The 17,981-nt window shown below is 55.8% G+C and overlaps 1 protein-coding gene across 2 annotated transcripts; it reads right to left on the minus strand.

Annotated features, from left to right (window-relative positions):
- Positions 1-1,729: 1,729 nt before the first annotated feature.
- Positions 1,730-11,647, minus strand: Gfi1b (growth factor independent 1B transcriptional repressor). Of its 2 annotated transcripts, none has more exons than XM_046465649.2 (7): positions 11,253-11,647; positions 5,536-5,650; positions 5,023-5,160; positions 4,314-4,579; positions 4,094-4,231; positions 2,923-3,088; positions 1,730-2,469 (listed from the first exon to the last, which is right to left on the minus strand). In XM_046465649.2, exons 2-7 carry the CDS (start codon positions 5,630-5,632, stop codon positions 2,291-2,293), a joined length of 984 nt encoding a protein of 327 aa, XP_046321605.1. In that variant the 5' UTR covers positions 5,633-5,650; positions 11,253-11,647; the 3' UTR covers positions 1,730-2,290. The 2 variants fall into 2 exon arrangements, with proteins under 2 accessions (XP_046321605.1, XP_046321604.1); XM_046465648.2 differs by having other exon boundaries at positions 2,923-3,187.
- Positions 11,648-17,981: the final 6,334 nt, after the last annotated feature.

Genomic DNA, 17,981 nt, shown 5'->3' on the forward strand with positions numbered 1-17,981 from the left:
CAAGGTGGAAGGGCCAGACCTGCAACAGGAACAGCTTCAGCTTCCTCCAAGGATGAGTGGCCGTGGCCAGTGGGCACTGGCCTTTGCTCCAGGCAGGTCACCATTGCTATTCCTTGACAGGGTGAGCCTTGGGGTCAGACCCGCTGAACAGGCTGGTCATGAGCCCCAGGTTAAATCACATTCTGAAAGGAAACACCTCCAGTGGCAGAGGGTGCACCCAGCCTGGGGAAGGACCTGGGTTTGAGCCCAGCCACACCCTCCCCAAAGAAGCTTATTAAAAAGGAAACATGAGGGCTGGGGATGTGGCTCGAGCGGTAGCACGCTCGCCCGGCATGCGTGCAGCCCGGTCCGATCCTCAGCACCACATACAAAGAAAGACGTTGTGTCCGCCCAGAACTAAAAAATAAATATTAAAAAAAAAAGAAACCCGAGGGGGCAAGCTCTGTGGCTTCTGCTCTTCTATGGCTGGCCTCTCTGAGCCTCGGCTACCCTTTTGTAATGTAAAGTGGGACCACAAGGCTCCTTGCAGAGGGTGTGTGGGTTAGAGCCGGTGTCTGGAGACTCTCAGTCCCTTTCAGTACCTGCCAGGGTTTCACCGACTTGTCCACTGCCAAACCTGAGGCTGGGCCCGACCCAGAGACGAGGGGACACTATCCACAGACCGCTGCTCTCTGTGGTCAGGGGCTCCTGAGCTGTAAGCAAGGGGGCTGGTTTAATGGCCAGGACTTCAAGCAGGGACATTCGTGACCTGGTAGCTCGCACCTGGCTAGGCCTGCCCTTGGCTTCATATGTGGTCCCCAGGGAATCCTTCCAACAGCACTTCCAGAAAAGGACTGTCATGTGTCCCGTTCTGCAGAGGAAGCTGAGCCCAGAGAGGTTCAGGGCCCCACCTGGACTCACACCACTGCCCAGGGGCCACACCAAGCTCACCTGAGGCACACCTGTCACTCCCCTTTGGCCACTTGAGGTGACGCTGGCTGGGGCAGGGACTGGGACACAGATGTCAACTTGGGAGCCATCATCCAGCCCACCACTGCGATTGCATTCAGGGTCTTGAGGTGGGACAATCATCCTGGGTTATTCAGGGGCCGATGTTATTGCATGTCCTCCTAAGAGGAGGCAAGAAGGGCAAAGGCGGGAGAAGGAGAGGCACGGCAGAGGAGAGGAGAGTGCTGCCCTCTGAAGCTGGAGGCAGGAGCCAGGCGGTGGACGCCTGCAATCCCAGCAGCTCAGGAGGCTGAAGCAGGAGGATCACCAAATTTGAGGCCAGCCTAGCAACTTAATGAAGCCCTAAACAACTTAGTGAGACCCTATCTCAAAAACAAAAAGGGCTGGGGCTGGGGCTCAGTGGCTAAGTGCCCTGGGTTCAACAGGAAGAAAGAAGCAGAGAGAGAGGGAGGGGGAGAGGGAGGCAGGAAGGAGGGAAGAAAGAGGGAGACAGCAGCTGAGGAGGAGGAATCTTGAAAGACCGGGAGCCGGCCGGCTGACAGGGCCCTGGTGTCCGGCCCTGGGGCTGTGAGAAGGGCTGAGTGCTGGGGGACAGGGTTGTGCACTTTGTCACAGCAGCACTGTGCGGCTGGCCCTCCTGTGCCAGGGCAGCAGCCCCCATGCTCGTGTGGCCCTCACCCGCTGGGCTGTGCACGCCGCCCCTCCTGTCCCCGAGTCCCTCCACAGCCTTCTCTGTTCCCCCGGCTCCCCACCGTCCCTCCCCAGAGCCTCGGGCAGCGCGTGGAAACAAGCCTTCTTTATTTTTATTTACAGCAATTGAGAGGAGCAGTGACTGCTGTCCTCTCCAGCCCCACGGCTGAATCCTAGTGGCCAGTCGAGGGCTGGTGGTGGCCGGGGCACACCTGGCCTACGGGGGCAGGAGGCAGCTCAGAATGCTGTGGCAGCCAGAAAGAGGACCCCGGAAATCCAAGATGGCCACATCCAAGTGGGCAGCAGGCAGGAGAAGGCTTTCACTGTGGGTCCCAGCTCTGGTGTGTTCTTGGCATTCCTGTCCCCTGGGGTGTTCCAGCTTCCTGTGTTCTTTCAAGATGAGCACATCTGTGGACAACTTCAGCCCCAAAAGACCCAGACCAGCCCTCACACTTTGTGGAAGGAGGAACATTGGTCCAGAAAGGGAAAGTCACTTGCCCAAGGTCACACAGCAATTTCATGAGTCTCAAAACAAATTTGAAGCCTCCTGTCAGTGCCACCTCCAGAAGCCCGGGAATCTGGGGGCATGAAGCTGGCCTGTAGGTGATGGGACGTCCAGGTAGGCTGCCCAAGAGCCGGAGCAAGCATGGCCTCACTTGAGGTTGTGCTGGGTCTCGCGGTGCCGCCGCAGGTCCACCTTGCGCTGGAAGCCCTTGGTGCAGAGCTCACAGCTGAAGGGCTTGAAGCCGGTGTGCTTGCGGCTGTGCGTGATGAGGTTGGAGCTCTGGCTGAAGGCCTTCCCGCACACCTGGCACTTGTGAGGCTTCTCCCCTGGGAGGCCGGGATCAGGTGGGCCAGGGTCAGCGGCAGCCAGGCCTGTGTCTCCTCCCCTCCCATATTTGCCCTCCCAAGCTTTGCTGTGCCCGCTCTCTGTCCACCCATGTCCACCTTAGAGAGTGACGAGCCAGAAAGGCCTGCACTGTCCACAGGAGAGGCCAGGGGCCAGGTTTCCCTTGCTACATCCCCACAGCTGGCCCAGGCCAGGCACAGAGGCGCTCACCAATGAGTGCCTCAGCAAGTCACCTGCCCAGAGGCCACCAGTGCTGGCACTGTGCTGTCCCTGCCCATGTTGTATCCACTCCTCGGTGCACGTGAGTGCCACAGGCATCTGGCCCTCCACCAGCCTGCGCCTCCCGGTCACCCGACCTGCGCCTCCCGGTCACCCGACCTGCCCTGGCCGACAGCCGGCGGGCGCGGCTCCCCAGGAGGCGGCCTGCCACTCACCGGTGTGGATGTAGGTGTGCTTCTTCATGTCCGACTTCTGGTGGAAGCGCTTGCCACAGAACTGGCAGGGGTAGGGCCGCGTGTCCGAGTGGATGAGCAGGTGGGTGGACAGGGTGGACGAGCGCTTGAAGGCCTTGCCACACATCCGGCACTCAAAGCTGCGCTCCTGCCGGAGGAAACGAGGCCCCGGGGGGTCAGGTGCAGGTGGGGCCTCGCCGCCCAGGACAGCCAGGCTGGGCGCAGGACTGGACCCAGTTGGGATCCCCTAAGGAAGAGGACACTCCGTTGGGGTGGCCTCAAGGGCAGGGCCTGGAGGAGCAGAACCCAGGAGGCCCCATCCTGCTGCCCAGGTAGGACCAGGGGTGGGGCCTGAGAGGCCTGTGTGAGGTCCCTCCTGCTCTCAGTGTCCTACTCAAAGCAAGTGTTTGCTGGCCGACTGATGGACGGCTGAACGGTCAGCCTTTTGGGGAGCGCACATTCCATGACCCTGACCCTGATTGAGGCCCTTGAGGCCGGGCTGAGAGGCTGAGCAGTGGGTTAGTTAAGAGTTTGAGTTACGGAGGCCCGATTCTGGCCTCTGAGCAGTCATGTGATTCCAGGGGTCACTTAAACCCCCCCCCGGGCCTGTTTCCTGGTCTGTACGTTGGGTCTCTGACAGGCCGGTACCCAGAGCCAGCAGGCTGCGGGGCTCACAAGTGGGAGCTCCCTGGTCCCTCCCTGCCCCCCACCTCTGTTCACCCGGTGGGTTCCGGTGCCCTCCTGGAGTGAAGAACCTGAGCTGGATCTCTCTTAGTGGGGGTTGGGGGAGTGAGCCTTTGACCCTGACTCAGACTCTGAGAACTGCCAGGACGGGGACTCGCCCATCCTGGCAAAGCCTGGCAAAGTCCTCAAAGCCAATGACACCTGCTCGGGCCACCCAGAGTCAGAAACGTTTCTGAGCATCACAGCCATTGTTGTCCCCAGACCCCACCAGGGTCAAGAGCTCCCTCCCATCAGCTGGGTGGAGTGGAGACCCAGGAGCGTTGGGGGCGGGGCAGGGGAGCCAGACCTGGGAGGCATTGAGTCAGGGGCCCCCCAGTCTGCATCTCCGGGACAAGAGGAGAGACCTAGCCGCAGCCCCAGGCTCCCGAGGGAAGCGTCTTGGGGGGGAGGTCCAGTCTGGCGGCCTCACCTGGGAGTGGACGTGCGTGTGCTGCTCCAGGCTCACTGCGTGGCCGAAGGTCTTGCCGCAGACGTCACAGGCGAAGGGCCGCGTCCCGCTGTGGGAGCGGCGGACGTGCACCTCCAGCCCATGAGGGGTGGAGAACACCTGGGGGGGCAGAGCGTGAGACCCCGGGAGGGCGGCGGCCCGCGGCCGGCCAGCCCCGCCCAGCGGCCCCTGCCGAGCTCACCTTGCTGCACTTGACGCAGTGGTAGGCGTCCAGGCCTGGGGAGTAGCGCAGGCTGAAGTCCAGCGGCGGCTCCACGCTGGGCACCAGGGGGCTGCCGTACAGCCTGACGGAGCGCTCCAGGAAGGCCGACTGCATGGTGGACGGGCCCTGCTGGCAGCCGTAGGACGAAGCCAGAGCGTCCCAGGAGAAGCTGGGCTTGTAGAAGGGGGGTGAGTCGGAGAGGGGCGAGTCCCCATCCCGGGGCCGGGCCATCACTACAGGGCCCTCTGAGGAGACAAGGACACATGCCTGGTGAGTCACTAATGGCCCCCACCCCCCTCTCCAGCACCCACCACCACCCAGTGACACCTAGTGTAGAGGGGTTCCTGGTGTGACCTGCATATTCACTGCCAAGGCTGTCTGGGTCCCTATTATGGTTCCTCAGACTTCCTAGGCAAGAAACAAACACCCCTCCTCAACCCATGACGCCCCTCACCCACCACACGCACCTGCTGGATGCTGCTGGCCCACCTCCCAGAAGCCCTCATCTGGACTGAGCTCCCTGTAAGGAGCGTTCAGGTAGAAGCCAGAGAGCCCTTATGGCATCCAGGTGTCAGTGGGCACTGTTGGTCCTCCTGACCCATGATCCCAGGGGACACTGATCCTGGAGCCCATCCAGCCTCCCTCCCTCAGCTCCACTGGGGAGTGGCTGGGGTCCCGGGCTGGGTACCTGGCACTGAGGCCATCCTGGTCAAGCTCTGCCCAGGCTCCAGCCTTGGCTCCCGTTTGACACTGTTCCAGTCAAGGTACTGGTCTGGGGGCAGTGGGCTGACCTCAGGGCTGTTGCTCAGGACCTGGTCCCTGGTCACTGTGGGGAGACAAGACTTCAGAGTCACCAGCTGCAGCTCCTAAGAAGCCCATAGGGAGCATCGGTGGCACTGCCTTCCCAGGAGGAGGGGACCTGGAGAGACCATCTGCCGTTGCTTCTGGCTGCCCACGTGCAGGGGCTCTTCCCGGTGGGCAGGATGTGGACAGAGTGCTGAGGACCCCCAGGTCAGCCTTGCCTCTAGAGCAGCCCTCCATTGCGTCTCTAAGTGGGACCCACCCATCTGCACCAGCCCCGGTTCCAATGCCCATGCCCCGTCACCCCAGGGGAGACCTTGCCGAGCTGCTGCTGCCGGACTGGGAGAGGGGCTTCTGGGGGAGGGCCTGACTGCAGCCAGCCAGCTGGACTGGGACTCACCGGGCGCGATGGCAGGAAGCCAGGCAGGGTCCTCCTGCGCACGGGGCTGGTGGTAGGTGTGGGCCTTCTTGCTCTTTACCAAGAAGGAGCGCGGCATTTTCAGAGGTGCCCCCACCTGCAAGGGGAGGGGCGGTTAAAAGAAGGACACTATGACCAGTGTCCTTGCAGAGGGGATCCTGGACTCAGACACACAGGGAAAAGGCTGTGACAGTGGTGGCGGGGTCCCAATCACGTCTCTATAAGCCAAGGAGCGCTGAGGCGTGGAGCAGAGTCCTCAGAGCTGCTGGAAGGGTGTGACCCTGCTGACGCTGGATTCTGAACTTCTAGACCCCAGAACTGTGAGGGCACTCATTTCCGTTGTCTTTAAGCCAACCTGCTTGTGGCACATACTTGCACAGCAGCTACAAAGGCTGCCATCCCTCAGTAGCAAAGGAATACACTCACACCCCGAAAATCCCGAGTCAGCCCGCTCCCACTAGCAAGCCCCAGGTTGCACAAGATCAGAGAGAGAAGGGCAGGGGCAGGGGTCTCTGTCCGTGGCACACTGTGGACCCACTTCTAGAAAGCTGCATGTGATTCCCAGTGGGATCCACCTTTAGATGCCATAGGGAAAAAAAGTGTTCTGGTTTGGGCATGAGAATCTCTTGAGTGTTTATCTTGGCTCACTACTGGGCAAATTAGGGCAGAAACTTAACCTCTCTGGGCCAGTTTTCTTTTCTTTAAGATATGACATCCAGATTTGTGGAGCTGACAAGTATGTCTGGTTCCTAGAGAGGAAGGACCCTTCTCTCTCCCGGGAGTAGATAAGGTTTGGGCCCAAGAGGACCCCCAAACCACACAATATCACCCATACAGGAAGACACAAATGTCCACCAACTCTCATGGTTGAGTGGCAGCCCAGCCCAGCATCATCGCTGAGCCCCTAACCAGGGTTTGGGGGACAAATTGAGGACCAGATCTGTCAAGTTGCTGCCCTTATTCCCAGGTCCAAGGGTGTGTGAAGCTGGACCATCCTGACCACCCCCTCCCCCTGGCTTCCCCTGCACAGCGAGGGTCTCCTTCCCCGCCTCATCCCCAACAGCTTGCCTCCCTGGCCGCCTGCTCATGAGGCTCTCCCGAGGGCCCTGGGGAAACAGAGAGCATCTTCCAGGTCCTCTGCCCTCCTCCTCCTGAGGCTGCACAAGTCTGAGCTCAGAGCTCAGGAGAGGCACCAGTCCTGCAAGGCGTGGGTGGAGTCCCTCCCCCACCCCACAGCTTCCACACAGGGCTGCAGGGTGATAGCACCCAGCCAAGGTGAAGGCGGGAAAGGATTTGGGCTGCTCCAAGCAGCTGTGGGGGCTGGGCGATAAGGCCTTGCCCTGCCGGGGGTGTGTGTGGGGGGTGGGGAATCAGAGAAGGCAGCCGGAGCTCTGACTGAGGCAAGGCCCCCGGAAGGGAAGACCAGAGTCAGCAGAAGAGAGCCTCGGCTGCTTGTCCTCTGGCCCAGGGTCCGAGGACAACATTGAGAGTTTGGGCTGTGGCAGCAGGGAGTGGGTAGTCCAGGCCCCTCCTTGCTGGATGTTGTCCCTGAGCCTTGGTATCCAGATCTGTTAAACAGAGATCATTCCCCAATGCCAGGGGACTGCTGGGAGCAGGAGGGAACTTCACATGTCACAAAGAAGCTCACGAGCTGGGCACAGTGGTGCATGCCTATAATCCCAGAGGCTCAAGCGGCTGAGGCAGGAGGATGGCCAGTTCAAAGCCAGCCTCAGCAACTTATGGAGGCCCTGTCTCAAAATAAAAAGGGCTGGGGAAGAGTTTAGTGGCTAAGTGCCCCTGGGTTTAATCCCTAGGTGCTCAGTGTGGGCCTCAGCTGAGCTATGGGTGGTGGCACCTCTGCCCAGGTGAGGAGCAGCTTCGGAGGCCAGGAAGGAGGCCTGCATCCTGCTGTGTCCCCAGCACTGGGGCAGAGCAGGTGCAATACCTGCAGGACAGTCCAGTCCTGGACCAGTGGCCACAGAAATCCCCAGGGAACAGGGGACATGTTCCAGGCCTCCTCTCTCTGAGCTCTACAAGGAGGGGTGGGGTCCCCTCCCTGTCAGATTCTCAGCTCTTTGAACAAAGGCTCTGCGGGGACTGCCCCAGGCCAGGCAGCCCACAGCCACCTTATCTTCCAGGGACACGTCTTCCTCCTCCTGCCTCTTCCCTCCCCCGCCAGGGCTCCCCACACCCCCTTCCTTCCCCCTCTGAACTCTTCTCTCTGGAAACATCCTGGGGAGGCCAGACCCTGGGCAGAGTGGGAGGGACCCCTGTGAGCTGGGCCAGGCCTGGGTTCCCTCCACCTTGGTCCTGTGGGGGCCGCCTAAAGCCACAGTCTGTCAAAAGATGACCTGCTTGTTTTTGACACAGGCTCTTTTAGTAGAAGATCAGCTACAACCAAGGTGCCCCCTGAAGCCTCTGAGACAGTGCCAGGGTAAATTGGCAGCCAGGGTCTGTTCAGCCACCTGAGCACCTTTAGGGAACCCTGTCCCATACTGATGTCACTGAGGAGGAGCCTTGGCTCAGAGGCGGCCCAGGACCCCAGGGCAGAGCAAGGACTCTATCTGCTGGCCCTGGGGCCTCCATGCTCCTGAGGGACAGGCCAGAGGTGGGGGCATTTGCTCCTGCTGTCTGTGCCAGCGCTGGGCTGCTGGGCCATGCCCTAGGTTGCAGGTGGGGACTTAGGCTGAGATGTCGGTGGCTTGTCTAAGGTCACAGCAGAGCCAGGCCGAGGGCTCCTGTCCTGCTACCCAGTCCCATCTGAGATCCTCACAGCCTACAGCACGAAGAGCAAGAAGGCATTGAATCACACTCCTCTGGTCTTCAGGTCTTTTGTAAATCCCCCAAGCCCCACATCAGTCCTGCAGGGTCACAGGTAGGGCAGTGAGGAACAGATTCCCTATGGGAAGCTTTGTCCTTGGGCTCAGAGCCAGAGAAGCAGCCGTGTCAACGGACTAACATCCCGGACAGCAGTGGCAGGCTCTGGGGTCACGGAGATTGTGCCAACTACACAGTGGTAGAGGGAGAGGGGATCCAGTTTCTCGGGTTCCCCATGGGAGGCAGGTGATTCTCGAGCCTACTCCAAGGATCTCCTTGGTCCCCCATGTCCTCCTCACCCCTCAGCCTGGCAAAGTGACAGGAAATCAGCCAGTTCCATGGCCAAACTCTGAAGTCCTCAGTGGGAACCAAATGCACCCAGCAAACTTCCTTTTAGCCCCTGTTAGCTGAGTTTAAAAAAAAAAACAAAACAGGAACCAATCACCTACAGTGCAGTTAATTAACAACCACTCGGTTTTGATTCACACGGACCATTCTGAGAAAGAGCTAGGAGCAGAGATTGTGAAAGAAGCTCCGGTTTCTTCATAAAACAGAGGTGTTGATGGTATCAGCCTCCGGAAGGAGGCCCCATTAACCTCCCATCCTGATGGAGGGTCCCCTGACCCTGGTCAGATTCCAGCAGCCAGGGCCCTACCTGCACCCTGACAGCCTCCTGCACCCATCTTCTAGGTGGAGTCAGGATCATGGGGCTTTGGTCTTCCTGGATGGAGGTAACGCCTGTGGGGATGAGTCTGATTTTGTGACCTTGAGCTTGTGACCGCGGCGGCCACCAACCTGGGTTTGGTTTTCCTATCTCTCAAAAGAGACGGTTGGGCTAAGATTTCTAAACTTCCCTTTTGCTCTAAAATCCCATGTAGGATTTGTTGACCTTCCGCGAGGGACTGGCCCACCTTGGCTAAGACACTCGGGTTCCCTTTTGGGGAAGGTTGGGTAAGATCGAGCCGATTCTCAGGGTCAGCTATGGAGGACCCTTGGGACTTCCTTTATGTTTAAAGACATGAGGGGACCAACAGACTGAAACCCTTGCAGCTGGGAATGGTGGGGAGAGGAGCCGGGCTGTGCTGGGGGCCCTGCGGAGAACTCAATGTCTAAAGTGAGGGAACCAACTTCTGGGTCTGTGTCCACAAGCCCTGAAAACAGGATTTCAGAGAGATCTTTGCACACCCACAGTCACAGCAGCATTGTCCCCAGTGGCCAAGCGGTGCAGTCAGTCCCCATGAGTGGCCCTCCATGGGGAGACATCATTAAGCCTTAGAAAGAAATCTGCCATTTGCAACGACAGGGTGGACCTTGATCCCCTATGTAAGTACCTAGGACAGGCAAATTCAGAGACTCATTCAGACGGGAGGTTTCCAGGCGCTGGGAAAGATGGACATTGCTCATAGGTACAAAGCTCCAGGTTTAGAAGGTGTAACAGGTGCAGGATGGCTGCCCAACAATGTAAATAAACTTCATGCCACAGAACAGTACCCCTAAAAATGCCTAAAATGAGCTGGGCACAGCAGGATGCACCAGTGATCCCAGCTCCTCAGGACACTGAGGAAGGACAATCTCTTGAGCCCAGGAGTTTCAGGCCATCCTGGGCAACATAGAAATATCAAAAAAAGGGGTGGCAAGAGGTTGGGGGTGTAGCTTAGGGGTAGAATGCTTACCCAGCTTGTGTGAGACCCTAGGTTCCATTCTCAGCACCAGAAAAAAAATACAAAATGGTAAATTTTGTGAATATGTGTTTTACCACAATTTAAAAAGGTGAGCCAAAGAAGCCCTTCCCGCACATCTCTGTATTAGCACCAGAGCAGCTCCCACTGGGTGGAATTTCTGGAATGAAGGAACACAAAGCCCCTCTCCATACCAGGGGGGAGGTTTTCTGCTGTTTCTGCCAAGGGTGTAGATGCTGGACCAGGTGGAGAGTCCAGACTGGTTTCCTGGTCCCAGAGCCTTCCCACCGACCCTGGGCAGCCCACCCTGCTCTCCACAGAGACTTGAGAAACCATCCACACTGATTTCGGTGCTTTTGCCAGTCACACCTAACTCAGGTATGGCTCTCTGACTTCCTCCAAGATCTCTCTGCAGGGCCACCAGCACGTGGACCCTGAGTCTGAGAGCAAGAAAGGGCTAGGAGAGTCACCTATCTCCGTGTCCAAGACGTTGCTTGGGAGTATTCTACCAGTGACCTACTAGGCAAGAGCCGGCAGGTGCAGCGCAGCCAGCTTCCAGTAGCCACCAGGCCCACAGGCTGGGAATGTCGTTTAATTTGCCCCAAAGATATTCTTTCCAGAAAAAAAAAAAAAAGCACTCCACCACGTACCAATGGCGCATCCCCAGTGCCTCCTTAACCAGCCTGCTTTCGAGTGAGGGGCTCTCCCCAGGAGCCCACAGGACTCAGACACGGCCTTTGCCCCCCCCCCCCCAAATAGGTAGAAAAGTCCAGGGACAATTACAGCGAAGAGGAACCCGAGACAGCACCTCCCGCCTGCACTCCTGTTGTCCGGGAGGCTGGAGCGGCTTGTGCTCTCCCCGCCGTGGACTCCAGTGTCAGTGTCCCGGGAACCCAGTGCTGAGGGCGGTGTGTGCACGCACTGCCCATGTCCCTGGGAGAACTCGGGTGGGTGTGGCTTGGTGTGGCTTGGTGCAAGTCGGGGATGCGAAGTTGACCGAGACGCAGGAGCTCGGGCATCTCAGCCCAGGCGGTCCTTACCGCGGTGTCCCCCCGGACCCCGCTGGAGATATCCCTAGAAGGCTGCTAGTCCACCTGTCCCTCCTGACCCAGCCAGAGGAACTAAGTGCCCTGCTTTGAAAGGATCTCTCAGTGAGAAATGCAAATTTAAAGGCCGAGCGCCCAGCCGCCCCTCAGCACTCACCGCGGGAGCGGTCCCCTCCCAAGCGCTGCGCAGGGTCCGCGGGAACCTCCAAGCCGTCCGTCCCTGCGGACCGGACTCCACTCGGTCAGCCTCGCGACTCTCTGCACAAATAGACACTTCTCCTTTTCTCTCTGTGTGTCTCTGTGTTTTTTTCCTCTTCTGTTCCCCTCCCTGATTTTCAATCTGATTATTTGTGTCAAAATCTGGCGGCGAAGCAGCAGCCAATGGAGAGAGCGCGCGAGCCCGTCCGCATTTGCTTATCAAAACTTCCAGGACCCAGTCGCTGCTTTCTCATCTCTCACCCTCCGCTCGCAGATGAAATTCTCTCCGGAGACTTCGAATAACATCTGGGTGAAAAAGAAAGAATGGCTAAAGTATTGGAGTTTTAAAATCAAAGTGAAATCGAAGCATTTACTTGCAATACCCAACTTTGTACACAGAAATCGTAACTTTCTTGACTTTTTCTTCTTTCTTTCCTTTTCTCTTTCTTCCCTCCATCTTATCTCCGTTCCCTCTTCCTTCATTTCTTTTTCTTCCTCTCCTCTCCCCTCTCTCTCCATCTTTCTTCTTTCCCTCCTACCTTTCGTCCCCATCCTCTCCTGTCTGTCTTCCCTCCCTTCTCCTCCAGCCACCTCCCTGCCTCCTTCCTGCCTCTGTCCCTCCCTTTCTTCCTTCCCTTCCCTTCCCAAATCAGCATCCTGCCCTTGGGCTGGTGGGGGAAGTGGGCCCTCTCTGTGGAACCCAGGGTTGGGAGCATGGGGACCATGTGGAGCTGGCCAGGCCTCTCTCCTCCTTGCTCAAGGCGTATTTGAGAAGAGGGAGATGCACATTTCCCCAGGCGTGGCCGCAGCACGGACAAAGGAGCAGCCCAGTATGGAGTGAGTCTGGGGGGCCACGGACCCTCTGCCTGCGGAAGCCCACATACAGATTGAGGCCTGGGACCCAGAGCTGGCATATGCTGCCATCTGGTGGCAGTCGAGGAGTCTGAGAAGCCAGTGAGGGCCTCGGGGGTGCCATCAACAGGGGAAAGCTTGGCAGCCCTCTGGGACATTTCTTTCCGTTGGCGCAGAGCCCCATGCGCTGGTCCCCCTCCTCCTTCCTTCTTGTCCTCCACCTCCTCCTGCTTTCAGGCAACCGATTTATTTCAGGAGGTTTTGCATAAGTGGAGAATCTCACAAAACAGCACTGTTAGCTCATTTGCATGTCCTTGCAGTCTGGCAGCGAGAGGGATTACATTTCACTCCTAAAGAAAACAAGTTTGTGGACAGGAAGCCCTGACTTCAACTGCGAGTCCAAGGTTCGGGGTGGAATGACAGGGGCGAGGCCTTGCTGCTGCCCAGCCCAGCCTGGCAGCCCGGGGACCCTACACACACCAGGGTGTGATGCTGGGGACCCAGCCCCAACTACAGGCCAGGCAGGAGACAGTGTGCCCAGCCCCTGCAACTCTTAGCAGAAAGAGATTCAGGGAATCATCATGGGGACCTTTGGATGATGCACATTACTGGCAGTCATCTGGAACTGTTTGCCACATCCCCGCTGCTGTCACAAAATGTCACTGACCAGGAAATTTATTTCTGACAGTTCTGGAGGCTGGGAAGCCCCAAATCAAAGTGCTGGCAGATCTGTGCTCTGTGCTTCACAGTGGTGCCTCGTGCCATCCCTCTGTGTGGCAGAGGCCTAAGAAGACCCTGAACATGGCAGAAAAGGCAGAAGGACAAAAGGTTTGATCCCTCTGCCTCCATCCCTTTGATGAGGCACCAACTCATCCATGAGGGTAGAGCCTTGGAGGCCCAGGGGCCTCCTAAGTCCCCACCCCTTGTCCCCATTGCAATGGGCCTGCAGTTCCAACAAGGGTTTGGGAAGGACATATTCAGATCATAGCAGGTTTCAAATAACAACAAAGAGAAGCCCTATCAGCTCCTTCGTGGCCCAGAGGTGGGACAGAGAAACCTGACTTTGACCATTTGGGGTGGGGGCAAGCACTGAGAGGTAAAGATAGCATGCAGAGGGATCCTGGGGCTTTGGGAACAGATTCAGAAGTGGAGGGTCAGTGGAAGAAGGGATATTCCAAGTGATGCTGAGGTTCGGTTAGTTTGGAAAAGTAGGGAAGAACAACTGAAAAGAGGAACAGCCTGTGCTAGCGCTGGAGGCCAGGACCCCAGGGAGCTGACAGCCGCCAGGTTCACTGTGGTGGAGCGTGGAGACCCAAGGAGTGGGAGGGAGGGATGGGGCATTGGAGACACGGAGCCTGGAGAGGAAAGAGGGAGCAAGATTCCTCCCTGCTTTCAAACCTTCCCTTCAGTGTCAGTTCACTTTCAAATGACAGCACTTTTTCTGGTTTATAGAAATTCAATTTATATTTATTTAATAATTACAAAGCAGTTATTTAGTGTCACTGAAAGTTGTCAGCTTCAGGCATGGCTGGATCCTGTAGCTCTGATGATACTATCTGGAATCTCATTTATTTCTGTTTCAGAACACTTGCATCTGTCATTCCCTCTGTCTGGATGGACTCTCCCGTGTCCCGGTAGCAGGATCTTTCCTGTCACTCACATCTCAGCTGAAATGTCACCTCTGCAGAGAGACCTCCTTGGCCATCAGCTGAAGTCAGATTTCTCTTTCCGTTCTATCATCCTGCCCATTTTCTTCCTAATGGTCATAATTATCTGAATATATATTGCTTACTTATCTGCCTGTTTATTTATTAGGTCCGACTTCCCCAGGAACTTAAGCACCAGGAGGGCAGGGACTGCATTTTCCTGGCTCACAGCCAAACCTCAGTGTTTGTGACAGTGTATTACGGACACTACTGACACTGACACAGAATGAATGAATCTCCACCTCTCAGCTGTCTCCTTTCTGCAGCCTCGGGCTGAGGGACCCACCAGTGTCACCAGGCTTTCCTCCAGGTGCTTAAACACCTGGCTGGAGAAAGCCCCCTTTTCAAAACTTCCAAGAAAGTCTTCAGGTTGACTCTGATTGGCCCATCCTGGTTACGAGCACATCTCTGCACCAATCACTGAGTCCAGGGGGAGGGATGAGGGCCTCTTGCTGGCCAGGGCTGGCAGACCTTCCTGTCCTGACTATAGGAGCTAGGAGCAGTAGAGGGTGGAGGGTTGGGGCCAGGACAGAGTTGCCACCACACCACTGAAAGGCCGTGGCTTCTGCCTTCCTCCTAACTGTCTTGTTGCTGACTCTTGAACGTGCTGTTTTTGTTGTTGTTGTTGTTGTTGTTTTTTTGTTTTTTTGTTTTTGTTTTTGTTTTTCCCTTTTGGAGACCAAATCCCAAGTCCTGCCTTTGCCCTAAACTCTGTGTCTAGAAAGTTGCTCTTCATTCTTCTCTACATCCGGGTCAGCTCTCAACTCCTCCAGGAAGCCCTCCCAGACTCCCCACACACCCACAGGGTTCTTGTTTTGCTTGGCTGCCCACCGGAGGGGACTTGCTTACTTCTCAAGGAGACCAGCAGCAACTTGAGCAAAAATGTGATGGGTCCTTTCTCAGCCTACAGTGGGCATGGCCTGGACCTCAGTGGACATCAGCTACAGGAAACATAATCGGGGCTGAATGAACAGGAACCTCTGTGCCCAAGGGCTGGGCAGTGTGCACTGTGCAGAGCTGTTTAGGAGGCATGTTCAGGTGGCACGGAATGCACTGTGTGGGGTGGGAAAGCACTGGGGGTAAAGGCGCTGGAGGGGTGGGTGGCAGGGCTCTGGTCCCAGATCCACTTGGGTGCTTCCAGAGAGCTGGCTGGACGCTAAGGCCTTTTCTTTTTCTTTTTAAAAAAACAGGGATTGAACCCAGGGCCCCTTAACCACTGAGCCACATTCCCAGCCATATATATTTTTTTTAATTTTTATTTTTGAGACAGAGTCTTCTAAGTTGCTTAGGGCCTCGCTAAGTTACTGAGGCTGGCTTTGAACTTGCAAACCTCCTGCTTCAGCCTCTGGATACTCTGGAATTTCAGGCCACACCATCACGCCTGTCCGTGGAGGCCCATCTTCTGTGTGCGTTTCTTGCTGCCAGAAAAACGCCCCTTTGCTCTGTTCTGCCTGTCGTGTGTGTGTGTGTGTGTGTGTGTGTGTGTGTGCTGTCCCTGTGACACCTGGCAGCAGGCAGAGAAGTGGAAAACATCCACTTGGTTGTCAGGTGGATTGTGGAACCCTTCCCAAGCCCAGGCTCCTAGTCACTGGCTGCTGGCGGCTGAGCTGCCAGGAGCCCAGCTACACACCAGCCTGTGCTCCTGACTGCTGGCACTGTAGACCCACGGCTCCATGGAGAAGCAATTCCCCCTGTCGCCACATGGTGGCGCTCCTGTCTCCTTTCCTCTAACAAAAATCTGAAAACAGTCAAAACAGATCTGTCTATATTTTAATAGTATATTATTCGTGTGAATTAGGCAGGCTCCCCTGGGCCTCAGGCTTTCCACCTGTAGAATGGGCTGAGGATAGAATGGGCCGTAATGCAAACCATTTTATAAATACTAAAATGTGTGAGCTGTTATTTCTCACCAGACACATTCAACAGCTGAGTACAAACTCCCTTTCCCTAATTGGATAGTCACAGGAGCCTCAGCTGCTTGCGGGGAGGAGCGGGACACAACAGGGTCAATGTCAGCCAGGTTCCTGTCAGGCAGACTGTGCTGATTTACATGACAGGTTGATTATTAATGGAACAGCTGACATCTGGCTACTGCTCCATAAACTTCCCATAACTTCCGTATTTGTATTCCCTCTGGGGACTCCCAGAAATCCCGCTTAGGCTACAGAGACGGAGGAGGAAGAACGAGGGTTTTGGAAATTTACCCTAGGCAGTGGCTAAGTAGGGTGGAGGGGCTCCATGGTTTCTTCTCTTTTAATCCTTGGGAGCACCTTGGGACTTGGGATTTGGGGGAACGTGATCAATAAGCCATATGATGGGAAACCAGGCACCAACCCCCAGGCACAATTGGCACCATGGCCAGTCTCTACAGCCCTAAGTGGGGACCATGTGCCTGATCCACCAGGGCACAGCCAACTCCCATCTCAGGATGTGCACCATGTTGGCACCCAAGTCTGTACCGTTCCTGGCAAGCCGAGTGTGTGTGTGTGTGTGTGTGTGTGTGCGCGAGCGCTCACGCGTGCATTAGCCAGCCTCAGGGGTGCACAGTCTCCCATGGGTTTGCCCCCTGGAGTAGCACCCTAGCAGGTGCTGGCCTTGGTCCCCTGTATCAGGGAGTTTTGGCCTGGGGCAGAGCTGCAGACTCCAGACGCTGGAAGCAAATCCTCAAAGGAAGGAGAAGACTGAAGGAGAAAGCTACCCCTTTGCAGAGGACTAGAAATGCAAGCCCATTTGGGAAAGAGCCCATCTATACCTGGGGGCTCTACCTCAATGCTGATCAGCACAGGACCCCGGGAAGGTGGAGGCAGAGGTGAGATCAACACCTGGAGCCTTCAGGCAGCCAGGGTTTGCACCTGATTTCCATCCCTTTTGCATGTACCCGCTGCCTTTAGAGATTTTCTCAGGCTACAGTTTCAACACAATCCCCTGGAGGATGGAGACTCTCCACCTACTGTTTCTTATCAACCCAGAGGTGACCCTCCCGCCCCACCCCACATCAGAGGAAACCGGGGGACCACAGTGATACAAACTTGAAGGTTGTATCTGTAAAGGCATTTCTGCAAGAGGATCAGTTTGAAGTTTTAAAAGGATATTTGTAATATGCTCATTTGGAAAGCAGGAGAGAGGCCTTTATAAACTATCCACCCAAATTCAGCAATTCCACTTCTAGGCACATGCCCAAGAGCATTGAAAGCAGGGAGTCAAAGAGATATTTGTACCCAGATATTTATAGCAGCAATGGCCAGGAGTTGGAAGCAACCAAGTGTCCATTGACAGATGGCTGTCAAGTGTGCTTGGTGGCTATTCAAACACCTGCTACAGCAGGGACGTTACTCTAAGTGAAAGAAGCCAGACACAGGCAAATACCAAGGGACCTGTGTCTAAGAGGTACCTAGAGTAGTCAATCCATAGATTCAGGCAGTGGTGGGTGGTGGCCAGGGACTGGGTAAGCAGGGGGCAGTTAGTGTTTATTGAAGACGAGTTTCAGTTCTACAAGATGAAAAAGTTCTGGAGAAGGATGGTGGTGCTGGGTGCCCAGTGATGTGAAGGTACATAGTGCCATTCACACATGGTGTTCGTGGGAAATGTTATGTGTGTTTACAACAATTAATTTTTTAAATACATGAACACGCTAGGGATGTAGTTCAGTGGTAGAGCGCTTGCCTCACATGTTCAAGGCCCTGGGTTCCATCCTCAGCACTGCAAAAATATAAAAAGTAAGTAAAAGTTCAAAACGATACACATACATGCAAAAATCACACCCAAGGCCTACATTTTTCACAGGTGGGGAAAATCGAGATATGCAGGGAAGGTGAAGCCATATCTGGAGCCCAAAATCTCCCCACTTCATGGTCAGGACCTCAGACTTTCCTTCACTAAGTATTAGAATTATATTTTGATCTTCAAATTTTTAAATTTTTATTGCAAAAAAAATTCAAACAGAAAAGGAAATAAACCATATCTAATGAACACACCTATCCACCACTGGTATTTTATAAGAGCATTTGCCAAAAAAGCCTTATCTCCCTAGATGCACATACAAGCATATAATGTTTGGTTTTGATAAAGCATTTTGAAAATACATTGCAGCAGACCTCATGATACTTCCCCCCACAGTTACATAATCAGGT

Source organism: Marmota monax, unplaced genomic scaffold (genome assembly GCF_021218885.2).
Source record: "Marmota monax isolate L192 unplaced genomic scaffold, Marmota_monax_Labrador192_F-V1.1 WCK01_AAM20220418_F8-fsc00167, whole genome shotgun sequence".
Classification (NCBI taxonomy): domain Eukaryota; kingdom Metazoa; phylum Chordata; class Mammalia; order Rodentia; family Sciuridae; genus Marmota; species Marmota monax.